At 40.5% G+C, this 18,211-nt stretch overlaps 1 protein-coding gene across 1 annotated transcript in view; it reads left to right on the plus strand.

The window, feature by feature from the left end:
• prex1 (phosphatidylinositol-3,4,5-trisphosphate-dependent Rac exchange factor 1) overlaps positions 1–18,211 on the plus strand; it is a 132,358-nt gene that overhangs the window by 59,110 nt on the left and 55,037 nt on the right. Inside the window, exons 11-13 of the mRNA XM_080733365.1 lie at positions 10,514–10,614; positions 13,571–13,674; positions 14,620–14,669. Coding sequence (XP_080589491.1) covers positions 10,514–10,614; positions 13,571–13,674; positions 14,620–14,669 — 255 coding nt within the window. The remainder of the gene's footprint in view (positions 1–10,513; positions 10,615–13,570; positions 13,675–14,619; positions 14,670–18,211) is intronic.

Here is an 18,211-nt window from a genome sequence, read left to right on the forward strand (position 1 = left end):
AATGCAAGAGAGAGAGAGAGAGAGAGAGAGAGAGAATGTGAATGCCTGTAGCCATTTAATATCATTATGTGTAGCTCAGGCAGGGCCATATCGCCACTGTCGGGCAGAAACCTTGTATCTCCAAGTTTCAAATTTGTACGTTTTTTTTTTTTTTTGCAAAGCAAAGCCCTGCTTCATCATACAAGGCTGTCGCACAAATGTAGTGAAAACAGCAGATCTACAAGCACTACAAGTAGATCAGCTGTTTTCACTAGTTTAGATAATTTTTAAAATAAATACAAAACAAACGGTTTTGGACATACAAGGTTTCCACCCGACAACGACGATATACTTTAATAGTCTGAAGCTTTATTTATACTCTGTGTAGGACACTGGTGTCGCTAGCAGACAAGACCTAGTGCGAACACTTTGTTCGCTTGAACATCAGTAATTTTCGCTATGCGACACCGCCATGCGAAGGAGTATAAATTAAGCTTTAAAGGGCTAGGGCTGTCCGCACCAACAACTAGAAGCAGTGCTCTTCCGAGCACAGGTCTCCACCAGGCCAGGCGTCCTGGTGGTGCTATAATAGGCCAATGTAAAAAGGGTGGCATGTGTTCTTCACCAATCTTAGACCTTTCATGGCGCCACCATGAGGCTGATTTGAACATTTTGTAGTGTAATTTCTTCCTTGGCCTTTTGCGGATGTGCGTGCACAATTTCATTACAATTGCACGCTGTGTTTGATTTGAGGCATTTTGTTCGAAACGGATCAATCGTGCAAAGTTTGGAGGCCAATCTTAGCCAATCAGGAATCATGGAATATTTAATATGGGACAGATCCGTCTTGATCATATGACTGTAGAGATACTGTGATTTGTGTTAATTTTGGGTAAAATCTGAAGGAGTAATATCCAAAAATGTCTTACATAAGTCGGCCTCCTGGTGGCACTATAAAAGGCTGATGTGAAAAACGGAAAGAAAGGGTATTTCCTTGGCCTATAGGGAGTGCACTTACAAAGTTTGAAACTGATCGGTGGAGTTATAGGTAAAACCACGAATTGGCCTGTTATAGCGCTACCATGAGGCTGATTTCAAAAAATTTAAGTGGCATTTCTTCCTCGGCCTTGTGGGAACGTGTGTGCGCGATTTCATGTTAATTGCACTCTGCATTTGTGAATTGAGGCATTTTGTCCAAAACGGACCAATCTTACAAACTTTGAAAGCCAATCTCAGCCAATCAGGATGGAATATGGACAATTAGACAGATCCATGTCGATCACATGAGTGTAGAGATGCTGTCTACCGATTTGCGTGATTTTTGGACAAAATCTGTAGGAGTACTGGTCAAAAGGTAGTTTTGCACAAATTGGCCTCCTGGTGGCGCTAGAACAGGCCCATGTGAAAAATGTGGGGCAGAGGTTCTGAATTGGCATCCAGGGAGTGTGCTTACAAAGTTTGAAACTGATCGGTGGAGTTATAGGTAAAACCACCAATTGGCCTGTTATAGCGCCACCATGAGGTTGATTTCAAAAGTTGGAGGGGCATTTCTTCCTCGGCCTAGCCCTAGTGGGAACGTGTGTGCGCGATTTCATGTTAATTGCACTCTGCGTTTGTGATTTGAGGCATTTTGTCCAAAATGGACCAATCTTACAAACTTTGAAAGCCAATCTCAGCCAATCGGGATGGAATATGGACAATCAGACAGATCTGTGTCGATCACATGACTGTAGAGATACTGTCTACCGATTTGCGTGATTTTTGGACAAAATCTGTAGGAGTAGTGTACAGAAATGTGTTTTGAAAACATCGACCTCATGGTGGCGCTAGAACAGGGCCATTTGAAAAATGTGGGGCAGAGGTTCTGAATTGGTATCCAGGGAGTGTGTGTGCTCATTTTGGCAGCGACCAGGCCAACGGCGCCGGAGATTAGCTGGTAACAAACTCGGAGGACGGACGGACGGACGCACGCACGGACACACGGGGGCGGAAACATACTCTCCCCCTGCCTTCGGCTGGTGGAGACAATACATTGGGACTAATAACGCCATGGTGGATCTCTTTCTTAATGGTGGTGACGTCATATTCATGACGTCATGTTCATGACGTCACTCTTGCCCATATCGAGGGGTGGCAGCATGCACACATCGGTGTTGTCAGGCACTTACGGCAACCGGTTGTGTTGTGAGTGAGGTCAGACCAGAGCTCTGCTCAGCATGTATAAGACTTCAAAGTATTTTTGAATTCCACTTCATTCCGCGGACATCAGTGTCCTTACTCAGTGCTGTGATAGAAGGAGATAGAGAACGCAGTCAGAAAGAGGATACGTCAACATTCCATTACGCAACAGAACCTAAAACTCTGTCCCTATAACAGTCCATGTAGATGCAGATTTGACGATGAACCGCCACTCCAGGAAGCAGTGTGGTCTCAATCGCTGTTCTGATTGTACATACTTAACTTCTCAAATGAGCCATGACGACCTCTATTGCCAAATTCCCATAAATGGACAGATCCCCTCAGAATCCTTCCAGCAAATCACCAGAATTGGAACCAGCCAGGAACAAGGAGACACAAGATCGAAATCTTCCGGTTATCAAAGGTTTAACAAAACTTTAACTCAACCAGGAGAAGTGAAGACACATCAGATGACATACGTGCATACAGGGAAGAAAGCTCACATCTGTAAACAGTGTGACAAGAGTTTTTGTCAGTTAGGTGACCTGAAGAGGCACCTGCGTATCCACACAGGAGAAAAACCTTTTCACTGTAAACAGTGTGACAAGAGTTTTAGTCGGTTAGGTGACCTGAAAATTCACCAGCGTATCCACACAGGAGAAAAACCTTTTCACTGTAAACAGTGTGACAAGAGTTTCAGTCAGTTAGGTCACCTGAAGAGGCACCTGCGTATCCACACTGGAGAAAAACCTTTCTATTGTATACAGTGTGATAAGAGTTTTAGTCGTTCATGGGAACTGAAGACTCACCAGTGTATCCACACAGGAGAAAAACCTTTCATCTGTAAACAGTGTGACAAGAGTTTTTGTCAGTTAGGTGACCTGAAAATTCACCAGCGTATCCACACAGGAGAAAAACCTTTTCACTGTAAACAGTGTGACAAGAGTTTCAGTCAGTTAGGTCACCTGAAGAGTCACCTGCGTATCCACACTGGAGAAAAACCTTTCTATTGTATACAGTGTGACAAGAGTTTTAGTCGTTCATGGGAACTGAAGACTCACCAGCGTATCCACACAGGAGAAAAACCTTTCATCTGTAAAGAGTGTGACAAGAGTTTCAGTCAGTTAGGTCACCTGAGAATTCACCAGCGTATCCACACAGGAGAAAAACCTTTCATCTGTAAACAGTGTGACAAGAGTTTTTGTCAGTTAGGTGACCTGAAAAATCACCAGCGTATCCACACAGGAGAAAAACCTTTTCACTGTAAACAGTGTGACAAGAGTTTCAGTCAGTTAGGTCACCTGAAGAGTCACCTGCGTTTCCACACTGGAGAAAAACCTTTCTATTGTATACAGTGTGACAAGAGTTTCAGTCAGTTAGGTCACCTGAAGACTCACCAGCGTATCCACACTGGAGAAAACCTTTCATCTGTAAAGAATGACAATTAAGACAAGAGTTTCAGTCAGTTAGTTCACCTGAGGAGGCACCAGCGTATCCACACAGGAGAAAAACCTTTCTATTGTAAACAGTGTGACAAGGCTTTTAGTCGGTTATATGGACTGAAGATTCACCAGCGTATCCACACAGGAGAAAAACCTTTCATCTGTAAACAGTGTGACAAGGCTTTTAGTCGGTTAGATGAGCTGAAGAGATACCAGTGTATCCACACTGGAGAAAAATCATTTCACTGTAAACAGTGAAAACCACCGTCTTCACAATGGAGGTTAAAAACCCAATGTAGTTTCAACAACAACATCACATAACAAAATACAACATAAAGACAAAACATATACATAGAGTCCCCAGAGTACACAAGTAAAACGCCCTAATGGCGATTAGGTTGGCAGAGCTTCTAAATACGGCACACACTTGTATTTTTTAACATGCCATTCATTCAGATTGATCATTCCAAATTCCAAAGATTGACTAGCAGTGGGCCACATGTGCCAAATGTTGCTGCTAATGTTATACTGGGTGCGTACATTTTGGTAATTATTTTTTTAAAGACAAATTAAGCACTGGAGTTATTGTAATCAATTTGTTCTTCACTTACATTCATGGGCTAACATAATCAACAAACTGGAGGTCTATGTGACTCAGAGATAAACTAAAAGCAGTGCTCTTCCGAGCACAGGTCTCCACCAGGCCGGGCGTCCTGGTGGTGCTATAATAGGCCAATGTAAAAAGGGTGGCATGTGTTCTTCACCAATCTTAGACCTTTCATGGAGCCACCATGAGGCTGATTTGAACATTTTGTAGTGTAATTTCTTCCTTGGCCTTTTGCGAATGTGCGTGAACAATTTCATTACAATTGCACGCTGTGTTTGATTTGAGGCATTTTGTTCGAAACGGATCAATCCTGCGAAGTTTGGAGGCCAATCTTCGCCAATCAGGATGGAATATTTAATATGGGACATATCCGTCTTGATCATATGACTGTAGAGATACTGATTCGTGTTAATTTAGGATAAAATCTGAAGGAGTAATATCCAAAAATGTCTTACATAAGTCGTCCTCCTGGTGGCGCTATAAAAGGCTGATGTGAAAAATGCAAGGAAAGGATTTTTCCTTGGCCTATAGGGAGTGCGCTTACAAAGTTTGAAACTGATCGGTGGAGTTATAGGTAAAACTACGGATTGGCCTGTTATAGCGGCACCATGAGGCTGATTCCAAAAATTTTAAGTGGCATTTCTTCCTCGGCCTAGGGGAACCTGTGTGCGCGATTTCATGTTAATTGCACTCTGCGTTTGTGATTTGAGGCATTTTGTCCAAAACGGACCAATCTTACAAACTTTGAAAGCCAATCTCAGTCAATCAGGATGGAATATGGACAATCAGACAGATCCATGTCGATCACATGAGTGTAGAGATACTGTCTACCGATTTGCGTGGTTTTTGGACAAAATCTGTAGGAGTACTGGCCAAAAGGTAGTTTTGCACTAATTGGCCTCCTGGTGGCGCTATAACAGGCCTATGTGAAAAATGTGGGGCAGAGGTTCTGAATTGGCATCCAGGGAGTGCGCTTACAAAGTTTGAAACTGATCGGTGGAGGTATAGGTAAAACCACAAATCGGCCTGTTATAGCGCCACCATGAGGCTGATTTCAAAACATTTAAGTGGCATTTCTTCCTCATTCTAGTGGGAACGTGTGTGCGCGATTTAATGTTAATTGCACTCTGCGTTTGTGATTTGAGGCATTTTGTCCAAAATGGACCAATCTTACAAACTTTGAAAGCCAATCTCAGCCAATCAGGATGGAATATGGACAATCAGACAGATCTGTGTCGATCACATGACTGTAGAGATACTGTCTACCGATTTGCGTGATTTTTGGACAGAATCTGTAGGAGTAGTGTCCAGAAATGTGTTTTGCAAACATCAGCCTCATGGTGGTGCTAGAACAGGGCCATTTGAAAAATGTGGGGCAGAGGTTCTGAATTGGCATCCAGGGAGTGTGTGTGCTCATTTTGGCAGCGACCGGGCCAACGGCGCCGGAGATTAGCTGGTAACAAACTCGGAGGACGGACGGTACGGACGGACGCACACACGGACGGACAGGGGCGAAAACATACTCTCCCCCTGCCTTCGGCTGTTGGAGACAATAAACCGAAATCTAAATTTTCTGTCAAAATCAGCACTACGTGACGCCCTGTAAATTCGGGTGGCTTTTTGTTGGCTGTCAGTGTTTCTATCATTCATTCATTAAACTGCTCTGACAGGGACCCCACTGCCTTATAGTTGTGGTGAGGACATGTTTACGGGGTCATCATCATAGTTATCGTTCCATGGTGTGAACGGCCCTGGAGGCATACTGAGCATCCTGTTTTCTTCGTTCCTAGAATTTCGGAAGAAATTGGGTTGCGTGCCTTTCAATTTAGAGGTTCTCAACCTTTGGGTCCCAACATGATTCTTTTGGGGGTTGGTGTTTTTTGACATTCAAATAGCCTGCTCTTGATTCTAATTGTACTTGAGTTGTGGAAATAATTGATCTCTAATGTATAGGTACATGTACCTACCTGTACTACATACTGTAGTGTTCTGGGGCATTCATTTGTTTTGGGGCATTTTGTGGGGACTCAGTGGGTGTGGGAGTGGCTAGTCCTTGCAGAGCATTTGTCTGTGTATATTTGTGGAAGTGTTTATGTTGTTTTGCTTTGTGTGTTGTATTTTCTGTTGTATTTTCTGTACATTTGCGTTGATGACTCCCTTCGAAACACGATGGAGGTAAAGGTAGAGCAAGTATAGTTTTACTTTTTGCAGTCGATCAATCAGTGATAAAGTCAGATAGTTTCTTGTAAGAGCATTATCCTTGTCATGATGTCCAGTAGCTCAGCCTCTGTCTCAGCTTATGAAAGCTGCTCCCATGTTTATTCTAGTGTACAGTCAACTGTGTCTTCCTTCTTTCTGGCATTAACAGATTCCGATTCGATACACACACCATAATGTGAATGGAAAGTCACTCACTGGGGAATGATGTTGTTTTGAAAACAGAGGGCTGGCTTTAGAATGTGTTGAGAACATAAACACAGAACATGATACTGGATTTCTGTTACAGAAGCTCTTTCTGTGATCACTAGCAGACAGTTAAACATGACCCAAGCTTGAATAGTGGCGGGCGGGGGAATCTGGGGATGCAGAATAAAATGTAATTACCGGTGGCCACTTTCCTTAACCACGAGTATTTCAATGTGAACCAGGACACTCCTCTCTGTTTCACACAGGGAAAGTAATCCAACTTAACAGCCCTCTCCTTCTCCCTGCCAGCAACTACTTTACTGATAGACACCACCCCATCCTGCTCTCTTTCTCTCTTCCTCTTCTTTTCCCTCGCTCCTTCCATCTCTCCTTTCTGTTGTCGTCTGACCTCTCGCCGTCTCGTTCCCTTCATTAACTCATACAGGGCCAGATTTCCAAAATATGAATATGAATGTGCGCTTATAACGCCAGGAAATAGCTATTTTGTATCCCCCCAGACCACCTTAACCAGACCACCTTAACGAATGCACGTTCACCATACCATACCACCAGATGACCACTAGAGACCACCATACACCATACACTGACATGGTCCCATGTTAAGCCTGTTTAAATCCACATAACAGGATGAGACGCTGACTTGGTCCTCATTGACTTAACATGGACGGGCCGCCGGTCACCATTTCAGCTCAATACTGTTCAATTCGTGCTTGATCGTCTCAAACCACCATTGGTATGGGCATCGGGACGTATATAGATGCCACACAGAAAGTTTCAGAATCAAAATCCGACCTAGTGAAGCTACGTGAGGGTCGGATGGTTGCATTGAGGCTAACGCTAGCAGAGGCCTGTTGTCAACAGGAAGCCCTGGTTTAAAGGTGACGTCATAATCGTATCCTTTTTTTTCACGGTTTACGTGTGGACATTAGCTGAGGTAAGCTAACCATTTCGCTCCGTCTATAAACACATATTAAAAGCTTAAACAATGCTTTTATATAAAAGTCGCTCCGAGTCGCTCGGCACCAAACGCCATAGTGAACTAGTCGCTCGTAAAGTCGCCCGGCGCTAACTGAGTTAAGTCTGCATTTCCTGTAGCCTGCATTAGCCGTTATTAGCCGCTCTGACTTGATGAGATTTTCGGCAAGCGTTGTTTGAGAGTCCAAGCAGTGGTGTAAAGTAACTAAGTAGATTTACTTAAGAACAATTTTGAGGTATTTGTACTTTACCTGAGTATTTCCAATTTCCAATACTTTTACTTCTACTCCACTACATCTCGGATCCAAATATTGTACTTTTACTCCACTACAATTATTTGAAAATTTTAGTTACTAGTTACTTTGCAGATATGTGATTATGTTCTAAAACATACATTAATCCACTTTAGCCCTATTTTATACCTAGGCTATTTGAAAATAGACGATCTACAAGCTCAAAACACGTTGCATCGTGACACATTGTGAGCTCGTAGATCTGCTATTTTCAAACATCTTGTACTTGTACTTTTCTTTTTTTTTAGGATTTGTTTTTGGGCTTTTTATGCCTTTATTGATAGGACAGTAGACTGATAGGAAATGGGGAGAGAGATGGGGAATGACATGTGGCAAAGGTCGTCCGGATCGGGAATCGAACCGGCGACGCCAGCAGGCATCATAGCCTAGTATGTGGTATGCGCCTTGACCACCAGGCCAGCGGGCGCCCTTGTACTTGTACTTTTGGTACTTTAAGTAAAGTTTGATGCCAATACGTCGTACTTTTATTCAAGTACATTTTGAATTCCGGACATTTACAATATTTCTATACTATATTGATACTTTTACTTGAGTAAAAAATGAGAGTACCTTTTGCACCACTGAGTCCAAGGTGTTGTACTGGATAGAAAGGCTGGGAGTCCGTTCGACGGCATCATGTCCTCTTGATTGCATTTCCCCGTTCAGTGTTTTGACATTGACCGTAATGCATAGGCACAGTACTCCAAAGCACTTTCTGGTTTAGCATCACATCAACTTCAACTTCAACTTCTGGTTTATTGCCATATGATAATGTTACAGGTCTGAAATTGTGGGTGAAATATTCTTTTTGTTTCAAAATAGACAATAAGAATAGAGAAAGAAACAAGTGGAAAAGGGATTTAACAGGACGACAACCACAAATATACATAAGGTATATCAAACATAAGGTGATCAAAAAGGAAATAAAAAAATTAGGCAGAATATCGCAGTCACACACCTGGCTGTGGCAGCCTCTGTCTGACAATGTGGCAAGGCTCGGTGCTTGTTTACACATGGAAACGGCTCAGTATATGTATCATTTGTATAAGGAACTGTATTTCCAGGTGTATCAGTATTTATAGATAAAATAAATGGCGTAGTCATTTTCTAAAAAGTGAATTTGAAATACCTACTGTAGCAACTTAAATGTTTTTAAATAAATGACAGTGTGAATGATGTTTAAACATGTAGGCTGAGCTCTACTAAAAGATAGACCAGGCATACATTTAAGTAAACAACATTTATTGAAGACGGGGACAATCTGCTAATGGCTAGGAGTCAAAATTAGTCTGGTATGGTCCTTAATTGAGTGAGTAATTAAGTTAGTAATGAAGTCATTAAAAGAGTTTGGGGCAATTAATGAGAAACGGCTGTTATGGATGCTACTTCCACCAAGCTTTAAGCTTAATGTACTCTCCATCGCACTGTGGTGTCCCTGGTCCGCAAGCCTATGCACTGTTGGACTACAGAGTATAAATGAAGCCTAGCCCTGTGAAGGAACATACCTCTTTGTAGTCTTTCTAATGATGAGCTGTAATGACTGTGGGAATTAAATAAACACTTTTTATTTTGCTGTGTTGTAGGGCTGCGACTGTTGATTATATTCAAAACATGTACTCTATTGAGTATACTTTCTCGATTAATTGAATCATCAAGAAACACTTTTTTGATATTTTTGAGCGGTGGTAGACCGTTCCAATACGTGGTTGTGTGTGTAGGCGGGCGGGAGGCCGTGTCTGTATGTAGCCTGAAGTGTATGTAGCCTGAGGAATGTGTAGCCTGAAGAATGTGTAGCCTGAGTACCACTGAGTGACCAGAGAGGGTGCCATCAGTCTAGCCTGAGCATCAACTGCAATACACACACACGCGCACGAACGCGCACACTCCACTCACCCAGCAGTGCACAGCCTCCACTGCTCAGTTCACACGGGTGTGATTTTGTATATATCAACAAATTGATGGGGAAAAAACTGATAGATTTATTTTTTAATAATCATTAATCATATTATTGTGTTAATAAATTAGTAACCACTGATGTCACATAAAAATAGCAGAGCAACAATCTCACGACACGTGCGCTTGTAGGTCTGCTATTTTTGATATTCTGAAAAAGAAATTGAGGGATGAAACATAACTGTTGCACCACTATTGTCTTGTGTATTTGATGGTGTTGTGTATTTGACGGTGTTGTGTGTTGTGTTGTATATTTGACGGTGTTGTGTGTTGTGTTGTATATTTGACGGTGTTGTGTGTTGCGTTGTATATTTGACGGTGTTGTGTGTTGTGTTGTATATTTGACAGTGTTGAGTGTTGCGTTGTATATTTGACAGTGTTGAGTGTTGTGTTGTATATTTGACGGTGTTGTGTGTTGCGTTGTATATTTGACAGTGTTGAGTGTTGCGTTGTATATTTGACGGTGTTGTGTGTTGCGTTGTATATTTGACGGTGTTGAGTGTTGCGTTGTATATTTGACAGTGTTGAGTGTTGTGTTGTATATTTGACGGTGTTGTGTGTTGCGTTGTATATTTGACAGTGTTGAGTGTTGCGTTGTATATTTGACGGTGTTGTGTGTTGCGTTGTATATTTGACGGTGTTGCGTGTTGTGTCTGCAGTGAGTTTGTATCGTGGTTGATGGAGAGCGGGGAGATCAGCAAGCCTGACGAGGGGGTGAACCTAGGACAGGCCCTGTTGGAGAACGGCATCATCCACCACGGTGAGAGGAACCACTCCGTCCTAAAAAGACCTTGAGCGCATTGTGTAACTTGTGTATCTGTGATTTTAACCACTTTAACCATTATTGTATGCTTTAACTATTAACAAAATAGCAGATATACAAGCTTGTAGTATGCGAGGAGAGGTTGTAGATCTGCAATTTTTGAAAAATCATGACAAGTTGAGGAAGTCTTTGAATATATTGACCCGGTTCTATAAATGTCTCCTAAATCCTGATAGGTTTCTGAAAGTCCTATGTTTCTATGTCAGTGGTGCTCAAACTTTTTCATGTCAAGGTCGCCCAAAATTATATATATTCGGCCACGGACCTCCATCTCAAAATATTTCGTTCCAGGGACCCCCAGAAGCAAAGATTTTAGTTACAAATGCTTGCTTTAAAAACACATATATTCAAAGACTTGCACACATTTTCACGATTTTTCAAAAATAGCAGATCTACAAGCTTGCAGTTATGATAAATAATGGTTAAAGTGGTTTCAGGTCTAAATGGGTTAAGCATTCCTTCCTACCAACCGCTTCATTTACATTCCATCGTATGATGGTGTCGTGTGCTGAAACCATAGGATATACAAGCTCACGACGTGACATGGCATGAGCTTGTAGATCTGCAGTTTCCTGCGTGCAACACCCTTGTTCAATGATCGAGTATAAATCACGCTTTAGTATCTCCTCTGGTTTTATTTCTCTGATGCTTTTGTTGATTCTTGCAGTTTTGCAGTGGTAGAAGTACTCTGAATTTTTTGCAACACAATGCTCTTTTTAGAAGTAAAAGTCCAAAATGTTACATTAGTAAAAGTGCAAATTAATCTGCATCAAAATATTGTACTGTCGGTACCAAAAGTAAAAATACTCATTTTACAGAAAGGTATTAATGCTTTAGCACTTTAATGTTGCAACTGGTAAAGGTGATAATACATTATTAGTTCACGATAATATACATCTGCAAAGTAGCCTAACTAGTAACTAAAGCTTTCAAATAATTGTAGTGGTGTAAAAAGTACAACATTTACCTTTGAGATGTAGTAGAAGTAAAATATCTCAGTACTATTACCTCATATTTGTATTTAAGTATATTACTGGAGTAAATGGACTTAGTTACATTTGGTATCACTTGGTATCACTTTGGTGTCTTCTAATGTGTTGTTTCCTTTCATCGCTCTCTCTCTGCCTGTCTCTGTTTCTCTCTCTCCAACTGTATGTCTACCTCTCTCTCCCTTGGCTCCCTTACAGTTTTCATTCCCACTTTACCCGCCCATTTATTAGATGTTTGATAACTAAAGAGTCATCAAAAACATTGTGTGTGTGTGTGTGTGTGTGTGTGTGTGTGTGTGTGTGTGTGTGTGTGTGTGTGTGTGTGTGTGTGTGTGTGTGTGTGTGTGTGTGTGTGTGTGTGTGTGTGTGTGTGTGTGTGTGTGTGTGTGTGTGTGTGTGTGTGTGTGTGTGAGAGAGAGAGCATGTGCATTTTCTTTACGGTCTATACTCTATAGTCTATAGTGTACACACACACACACACACACACACACACATACACACACTCTTTATACTGTACGTATAAAGAAAGTGTGAGTGATACTAGTACTGTACAGTATGTTTACTTGAGTGCAAATGCAGTATTTGTCTTCATTTCAATCTTTTAATTCTCCACGATGACAAGGATGGATTACACAGGCCTCCGACGTTATCCTCTAAGTATATGTTTGTCATTTTCACAGCTTATTTGCACGCCTGGTAAATTGGCAGTCATTTGGTTTACTGTAAATCTATGAGGCTAATACGATTTGCATTCCTGCCATTTTTTAAGTCTAGACTTGCTGTTTGTGTACATGTTATGAGGCTTTGTTTGCTTGCCTCTGCAGCTGGCTGCCTCCGCGGCCAAATACTTGTGTAATTCTTAGTCATTTTCCAGGCTTCATTCATTGGCAATATGTAGGAACTTGTCCTGGATTGTGTGGTTTATGTTTTGTGTTTTTGCGCACGTGTTTTAGCACTAGTTGAAACATTGAAACATTGGTCCTGGCGCCTGTCCGTGTTTAATGTGGTGCGTGTCACTGCCAGCGGCGGAAAGTAACTAAGTACATTTACTCAAGAGTAGTTTTAGAGTATTTCAGTTTTTTTATACTTTATGCTACATATCAGAGGCAAGGGTATAAGTGTACACACAATGTAATTGTTGCCCCCCTACAATTATTTCACAGTGTTAGTTACTACAGTAGTTACTTTGCAGAATTCAAATATTTCAAAACATATATTAACCACTTATAGTTTGACTGCTCGAAAAATATCTAGCTCGCTCAAGTATCAAAAGAAATGCTGGAATACAAGCTCACAATACATTACATTGTGATCAGCTATTTTCATTTGCACAAATGTTGACGATTTTTCAAAAATAGCTGATCTACAAGCTTGCAGTGCGGCACTCTACTAATGTGGATAAAAATGCATATATAGCTTTTTCTTTTTTTTGTAAATTAATGTTTTATTATCATCATATCATAGTGTTTGGTCAATGACTTGCCCACCAGTGGGCCCTGACAGTGACAGTGAGATGACAGTGAGATACAGTGAGATACTTGTTTGCACTAACTAGCATTGACTGCTATGGTCTCTTTTGCAAGACACTTTATGTATAATATACTTATATATTATTCGCCCCCTCTATTGATGCACCTTCTCTTTATTGGTACTGTACTGCTCTTGTCTTTGTTTTTGTTTTTTGTTTTGTTTTTTCCCTCTTATCTATCTTTTCTTATGTCTCTGTAACTTTGTAAATAACTGTATACTGCTGTGCTTCTACTGGACAACTGAATTTCCCCCTTGGGATAATAAAGGTATCTATCTATATCTATCCCTGGCCCACAGTTTGAGCATCTCTGGTATAATGAAACATGCAGTGTCCCACTTGGGGCTGACATTTGTGTCTGTTTGTGGTGTTTCAGTGTCAGACAAGCACCAGTTCAAGAACGAGCAGGTTCTGTACCGCTTCCGCTACGACGACGGCACCTACAAGGCCCGCAGTGAGATGGAGGACATCATGTCAAAGGTCAGCCCGCCTTCCACGCGCACACTTCCTGTTTGCTAACACAGTGATTCTCAACCTTTTTCAAAAACAACCCTCAGTTTGATATCGTCACTGTCGGGCAGAAACCTTGTATCTTCAAGTTTCACATTTGTAAAATTTTTCGCAAAGTAAAGCACTGCTTCATCATACAAGGCCGTCGCACAAAAGTGCGAGGCGTTGGCGTTGTGTGCTTGTAGAGCAGCTGTTTTCACTAGTTTAGATCATTTCTAAAATGATAAATACAAAACGAACGGTTTTGGACATACAAGGTTTCCACCCGACTACGACGATATGCGACATGGCACGGTCCAATCTACACTGTAAAAGCCTCAGTGTAGACATTTTGTACACTCTCAGAGTTACAGACCAATAAGTGTCCATTCGGTTACCTAGATTAGGTTACCTAACTATCAGTCATTAACCTGGAGACGAGACCCCATGGAATCCCTTCAAGGACCCCCAGGGGTCCCCAGACCATATCTTCATGTAATTGGTCTTCACTAGTGCTCATTATTTACAAGTTGGCACCATTTCTGTCTACCCACTCTGTCTCTCTTTGAACTTGGCTGTGGATAGTTCAGAAACCTGCATACCTGTGACATCAGTAGGCAGATTTCAAACTTTTTTTTTTTCTTTTTTTTTTTACTTGCATGCTAACTTTCCAGGAAGAGAAAAGCTTCTTCTATTATCTTGGAATCCCCATCGAGTATGCGTTAGGCAGGTTTCTGAACTGTCCACAGCCCCCTCTCTTACAATACACTGAGTCAGATAGAAATGGTGCCATCATATAATGAGCATTATTGAGGACCAATTATGTGAAGATAGCTGCTCTTTTAAGTAAAAGTGCTTATACCGTACTTATAAACGACGCCTTAGGCTTGACATGGATGCTGGAGATGTGTGGTTCATCGTTGTGTTCTCTCATAGGGCGTCCGAATCTACTGCCGCCTGCACAGCCTGCACGCTCCCATCATCAAGTATGTTCCCACAGTCCCTTTTCCTGTCTGCTTTTCTCTTTATCCTTCCTATTCTTTCATCTAGTGCCACATACAGTAGAGTAATACACCATTTCACTTTATCTCACGTCACGTTTTAAGCTTGTAGATATTTTTTGTTCTTACTTTTTGAAATATTTTTGACAGGTTTTGCCTTTAATGACTTTCCCAAATGAAACCCTATATACTTGATTGACTGGAGTCCCTCAGGGCTCTATCCCTTCCCTACTCCTTTTTTCTATCTACCAAAACTAAAATAGCTGATCTACAAGCCATGGTGCATTGTGAGTTTGTATAGCTATTTGTTCCGAATGTATACCCCCAGAATATGGTCGCTAGGGTCCATAATGGTAAAACAAATTAGAACATATCGGCTGCATAATTGGCAGATACTGATGTGATCCAAAAAGTTCAATAATGGCAGTTAATAATGGTCGGTTGGGGGCTCTGCTTTTGACTCATATTGTGTGCTCCATCATTCATCCATTTTTGCAGCCAAACTGACTGCTGCAATGAGTAAGGTTTACATGTTGTATACAAAAATACAAATAATGTGTATGTATTTCACAGTAAGTAAGGATCAATAATTCAGTTTATCCACTCATTTGAATTGATGGTGAAGTCATCACATCTGTGACACGTGTTATATATCTAGATATTATAATGGTATTATAATTGACATACATCATTAAAACGTTAGGGTCATCAGCAATGTAAAGTAGGGCTGTCACGATATGGCATTTTAAATGACGATTAATTGTCACTCAAATAATTGGCGATTAACGATTTAATTGTGTTTTTGTCATTGACAATTACATTTCTGTTTGGCTTTTAGGCTTTGAAGTTGCACATGGCAGATATGACACAAAACCTAAATACACAAAGAAATTACTGACATATTTGACAACTTACTACTTAAAAAATAACATTGATAGTGGAAATAGCCGATCTACAAGCTCACAACGCGTCGCGATGCGACGCGTTGTGAGCTTGTAGATCTGCTATTTCCACTATTTCTGACATTTTTCAACATTCACGATTATGACGATTATGACAAAATAATTGCGATAATGTCAAATAATCACGATTAGACGATTATGTAATAATTGTGACAGCCCTAGCACCCATTATGCCCCCTCCTCTTAGATCAATGGTTGGAGTTGACTCATACTGTGTGCTCCATCAAGAACACAGTAGTGGTGGAGTGCTAATTTAACGCTCCGCTGACCCTGTTTTTGGTTGTCTAGGGTTCATGCTGCTCACTCTGATCTTGAACTCTGTGAGTCGCTAAATGAACAATGAACTGTCAGAGCCTTCTCCTGTCTTTATTTAAAGTTTTCTTTTGTGTTGAACAAGTCTAAAGTTACCACGTTAAGGTTAGAAAGGTAATTATGTTGGAGCTGTATTTTTAAGACTTTAAAAGGGCATTTGACACAGTTAATAATAATGTTTCACTTTCAAAACTCTCTACATTGTATCTGTGTTAATGCCGTGACCTGGATAGAATCCTACATAAAAAAACAGGAAAACGACAGGAGTGGGCAATAAGTGTTCCTCCTTTGCTAGTTGTACTTTAGCGGTCACTTATGGGTGTACTTTACGACCAATACTTATGTATTATTTAGCGACAGTAAGCCTCTTTGACCTACTTACTTACTTAGGTTACTTATTTAGTAAACAACTTTAACCCTCTGTTTACTTTGTTGATCAGTGTCCACAAGGAGTCTATCTATACTTAGTCTCCTCCTTTTTTTTCCCCTCTACACCAAATCTCTTCATAGAAAAAAATCAGAAATACGCGCTGTGAAGAGTTGAGCTTGTAGATCAGCTATTTTTTACCGACTGTTAGAATAGGGACACTTGGGTTCATTTGGTTAATGACATCCCCTAAGCACGTCCAGATGTTAGCACCCAGATGTACAGAATGCTGATGTTGCTGTGATATGCACCGCATGCAAGATGTTTTTACATCTTGCACTGCTGCAATGAGTAAGGTTTACATTTTGTATACAAAAAATACAAATAATGTGTATGTATTTCACAGTAAGTAAGGATTAATAATTCAGTTTATCCACTCATTTGAATTGATGGTGAAGTCATCACATTTGTGACACGTGTTATATATCTCTAGATATTATAATGGTATTATAATTGACATACATCTAGGGCTGTCACAATTATTACATAATCGTCTAATCGTGATTATTTGACATTATCACAATTATTTTGTCATAATCGTCATAATCGTGAATGTTGAAAAATTTCCGAAATAGTGGAAATAGTGGAAATAGCAGATCTAATGTGAGCTTGTAGATCGGCTATTTCCACTATCAAAGTTATTTTTTAAGTAGTAAGTTGTCAATTATGTCAGTAATTTCTTTGTATATTTAGGTTATGTGTCATATCTACCATGTACAACTTCAAAGCCTAAAAGCCAAACAGAAATGTAATTATCAACGACAAAACACAATTAAATCGTTAATCGCCAATTATTTGAGTGACAATTAATCGTCATGTAAAATGTCACATAGTGACAGCCCTACATACATCGTTAAAACGTTAGGGTCATCAGCAATGTAAAGTTTAATCAGACTAATTGGAATAGCGTCAGGCACCCATTATTCCCCCTCCTCTTAGATCAATGGTTGGAGTTGATGGGGTTCCAAGTGTACCCTAAAACTATTTGGTTCAATGTGTACACTCTCAGAGTTTGCGAACAACTGTCTTACCTGTCTGGGCAAATATTGTTTATCTTTTTAGCGATTACATTTTCTATTAATTGAATAATATTTTTTTAATAATCAATAGTCGATCTACAAACTCACAACCTGTAGCATTGTGACACATTACACATTTCAATTTAGGCGTTTAGCAGACACTCTTAATCCAGAGCTATTTACAATAAGCAAGGTAATACATTAATATTACCTTACATAGTGAGCATTGGTCAACTACAGTAACTGTTGTGTTCCTAATTCAGAATGACAGTCTTGGCTTTCTCAGGTTAACTCTCAAATACCTGGAACGCACCCGAGTCGCATTAGATTTGAACCACTTTAACCAGGGGTCTTCAACAGGGGGTCCGCGACCCCTAGGGGGTCCGCGGAGGTACTGCAGGGGGTCCGCGAAATTATTGAAAAAAAATATATATATATATTTCAAAAAAAAAAAAATTCTTTTTTTTGCCATTTTTCACATTTATGTAAAAAAATAAATCATGATTCTATCCATTTTGAATAGCTTGAATACATGATTACTATGCAATTGACAGATTGTTGATATTATTGACATTGGTTCTCAGTTAATAAGTAGTATGTTTAGAAATGGTAGTGGTACGGCCCACCCTGCTCGCTGTAACTTGTACATGTTTAAAATAAGAAATGTGTCTTGGCCCCGACCCCCCCCACCCTACCCTGACCCGACTTCTAAATCCTTCTTCTAAATCATGTTGTTCTCAAACTTTTTCATGTCAAGGACCCCCAAAATTACAAGTATTTGGCAGCGGACCCCCATCTCAAAATATG

Source organism: Nannobrachium achirus (genome assembly GCF_963921795.1).
Source record: "Nannobrachium achirus genome assembly, chromosome: 9".
Lineage (NCBI taxonomy): Eukaryota > Metazoa > Chordata > Actinopteri > Myctophiformes > Myctophidae > Nannobrachium > Nannobrachium achirus.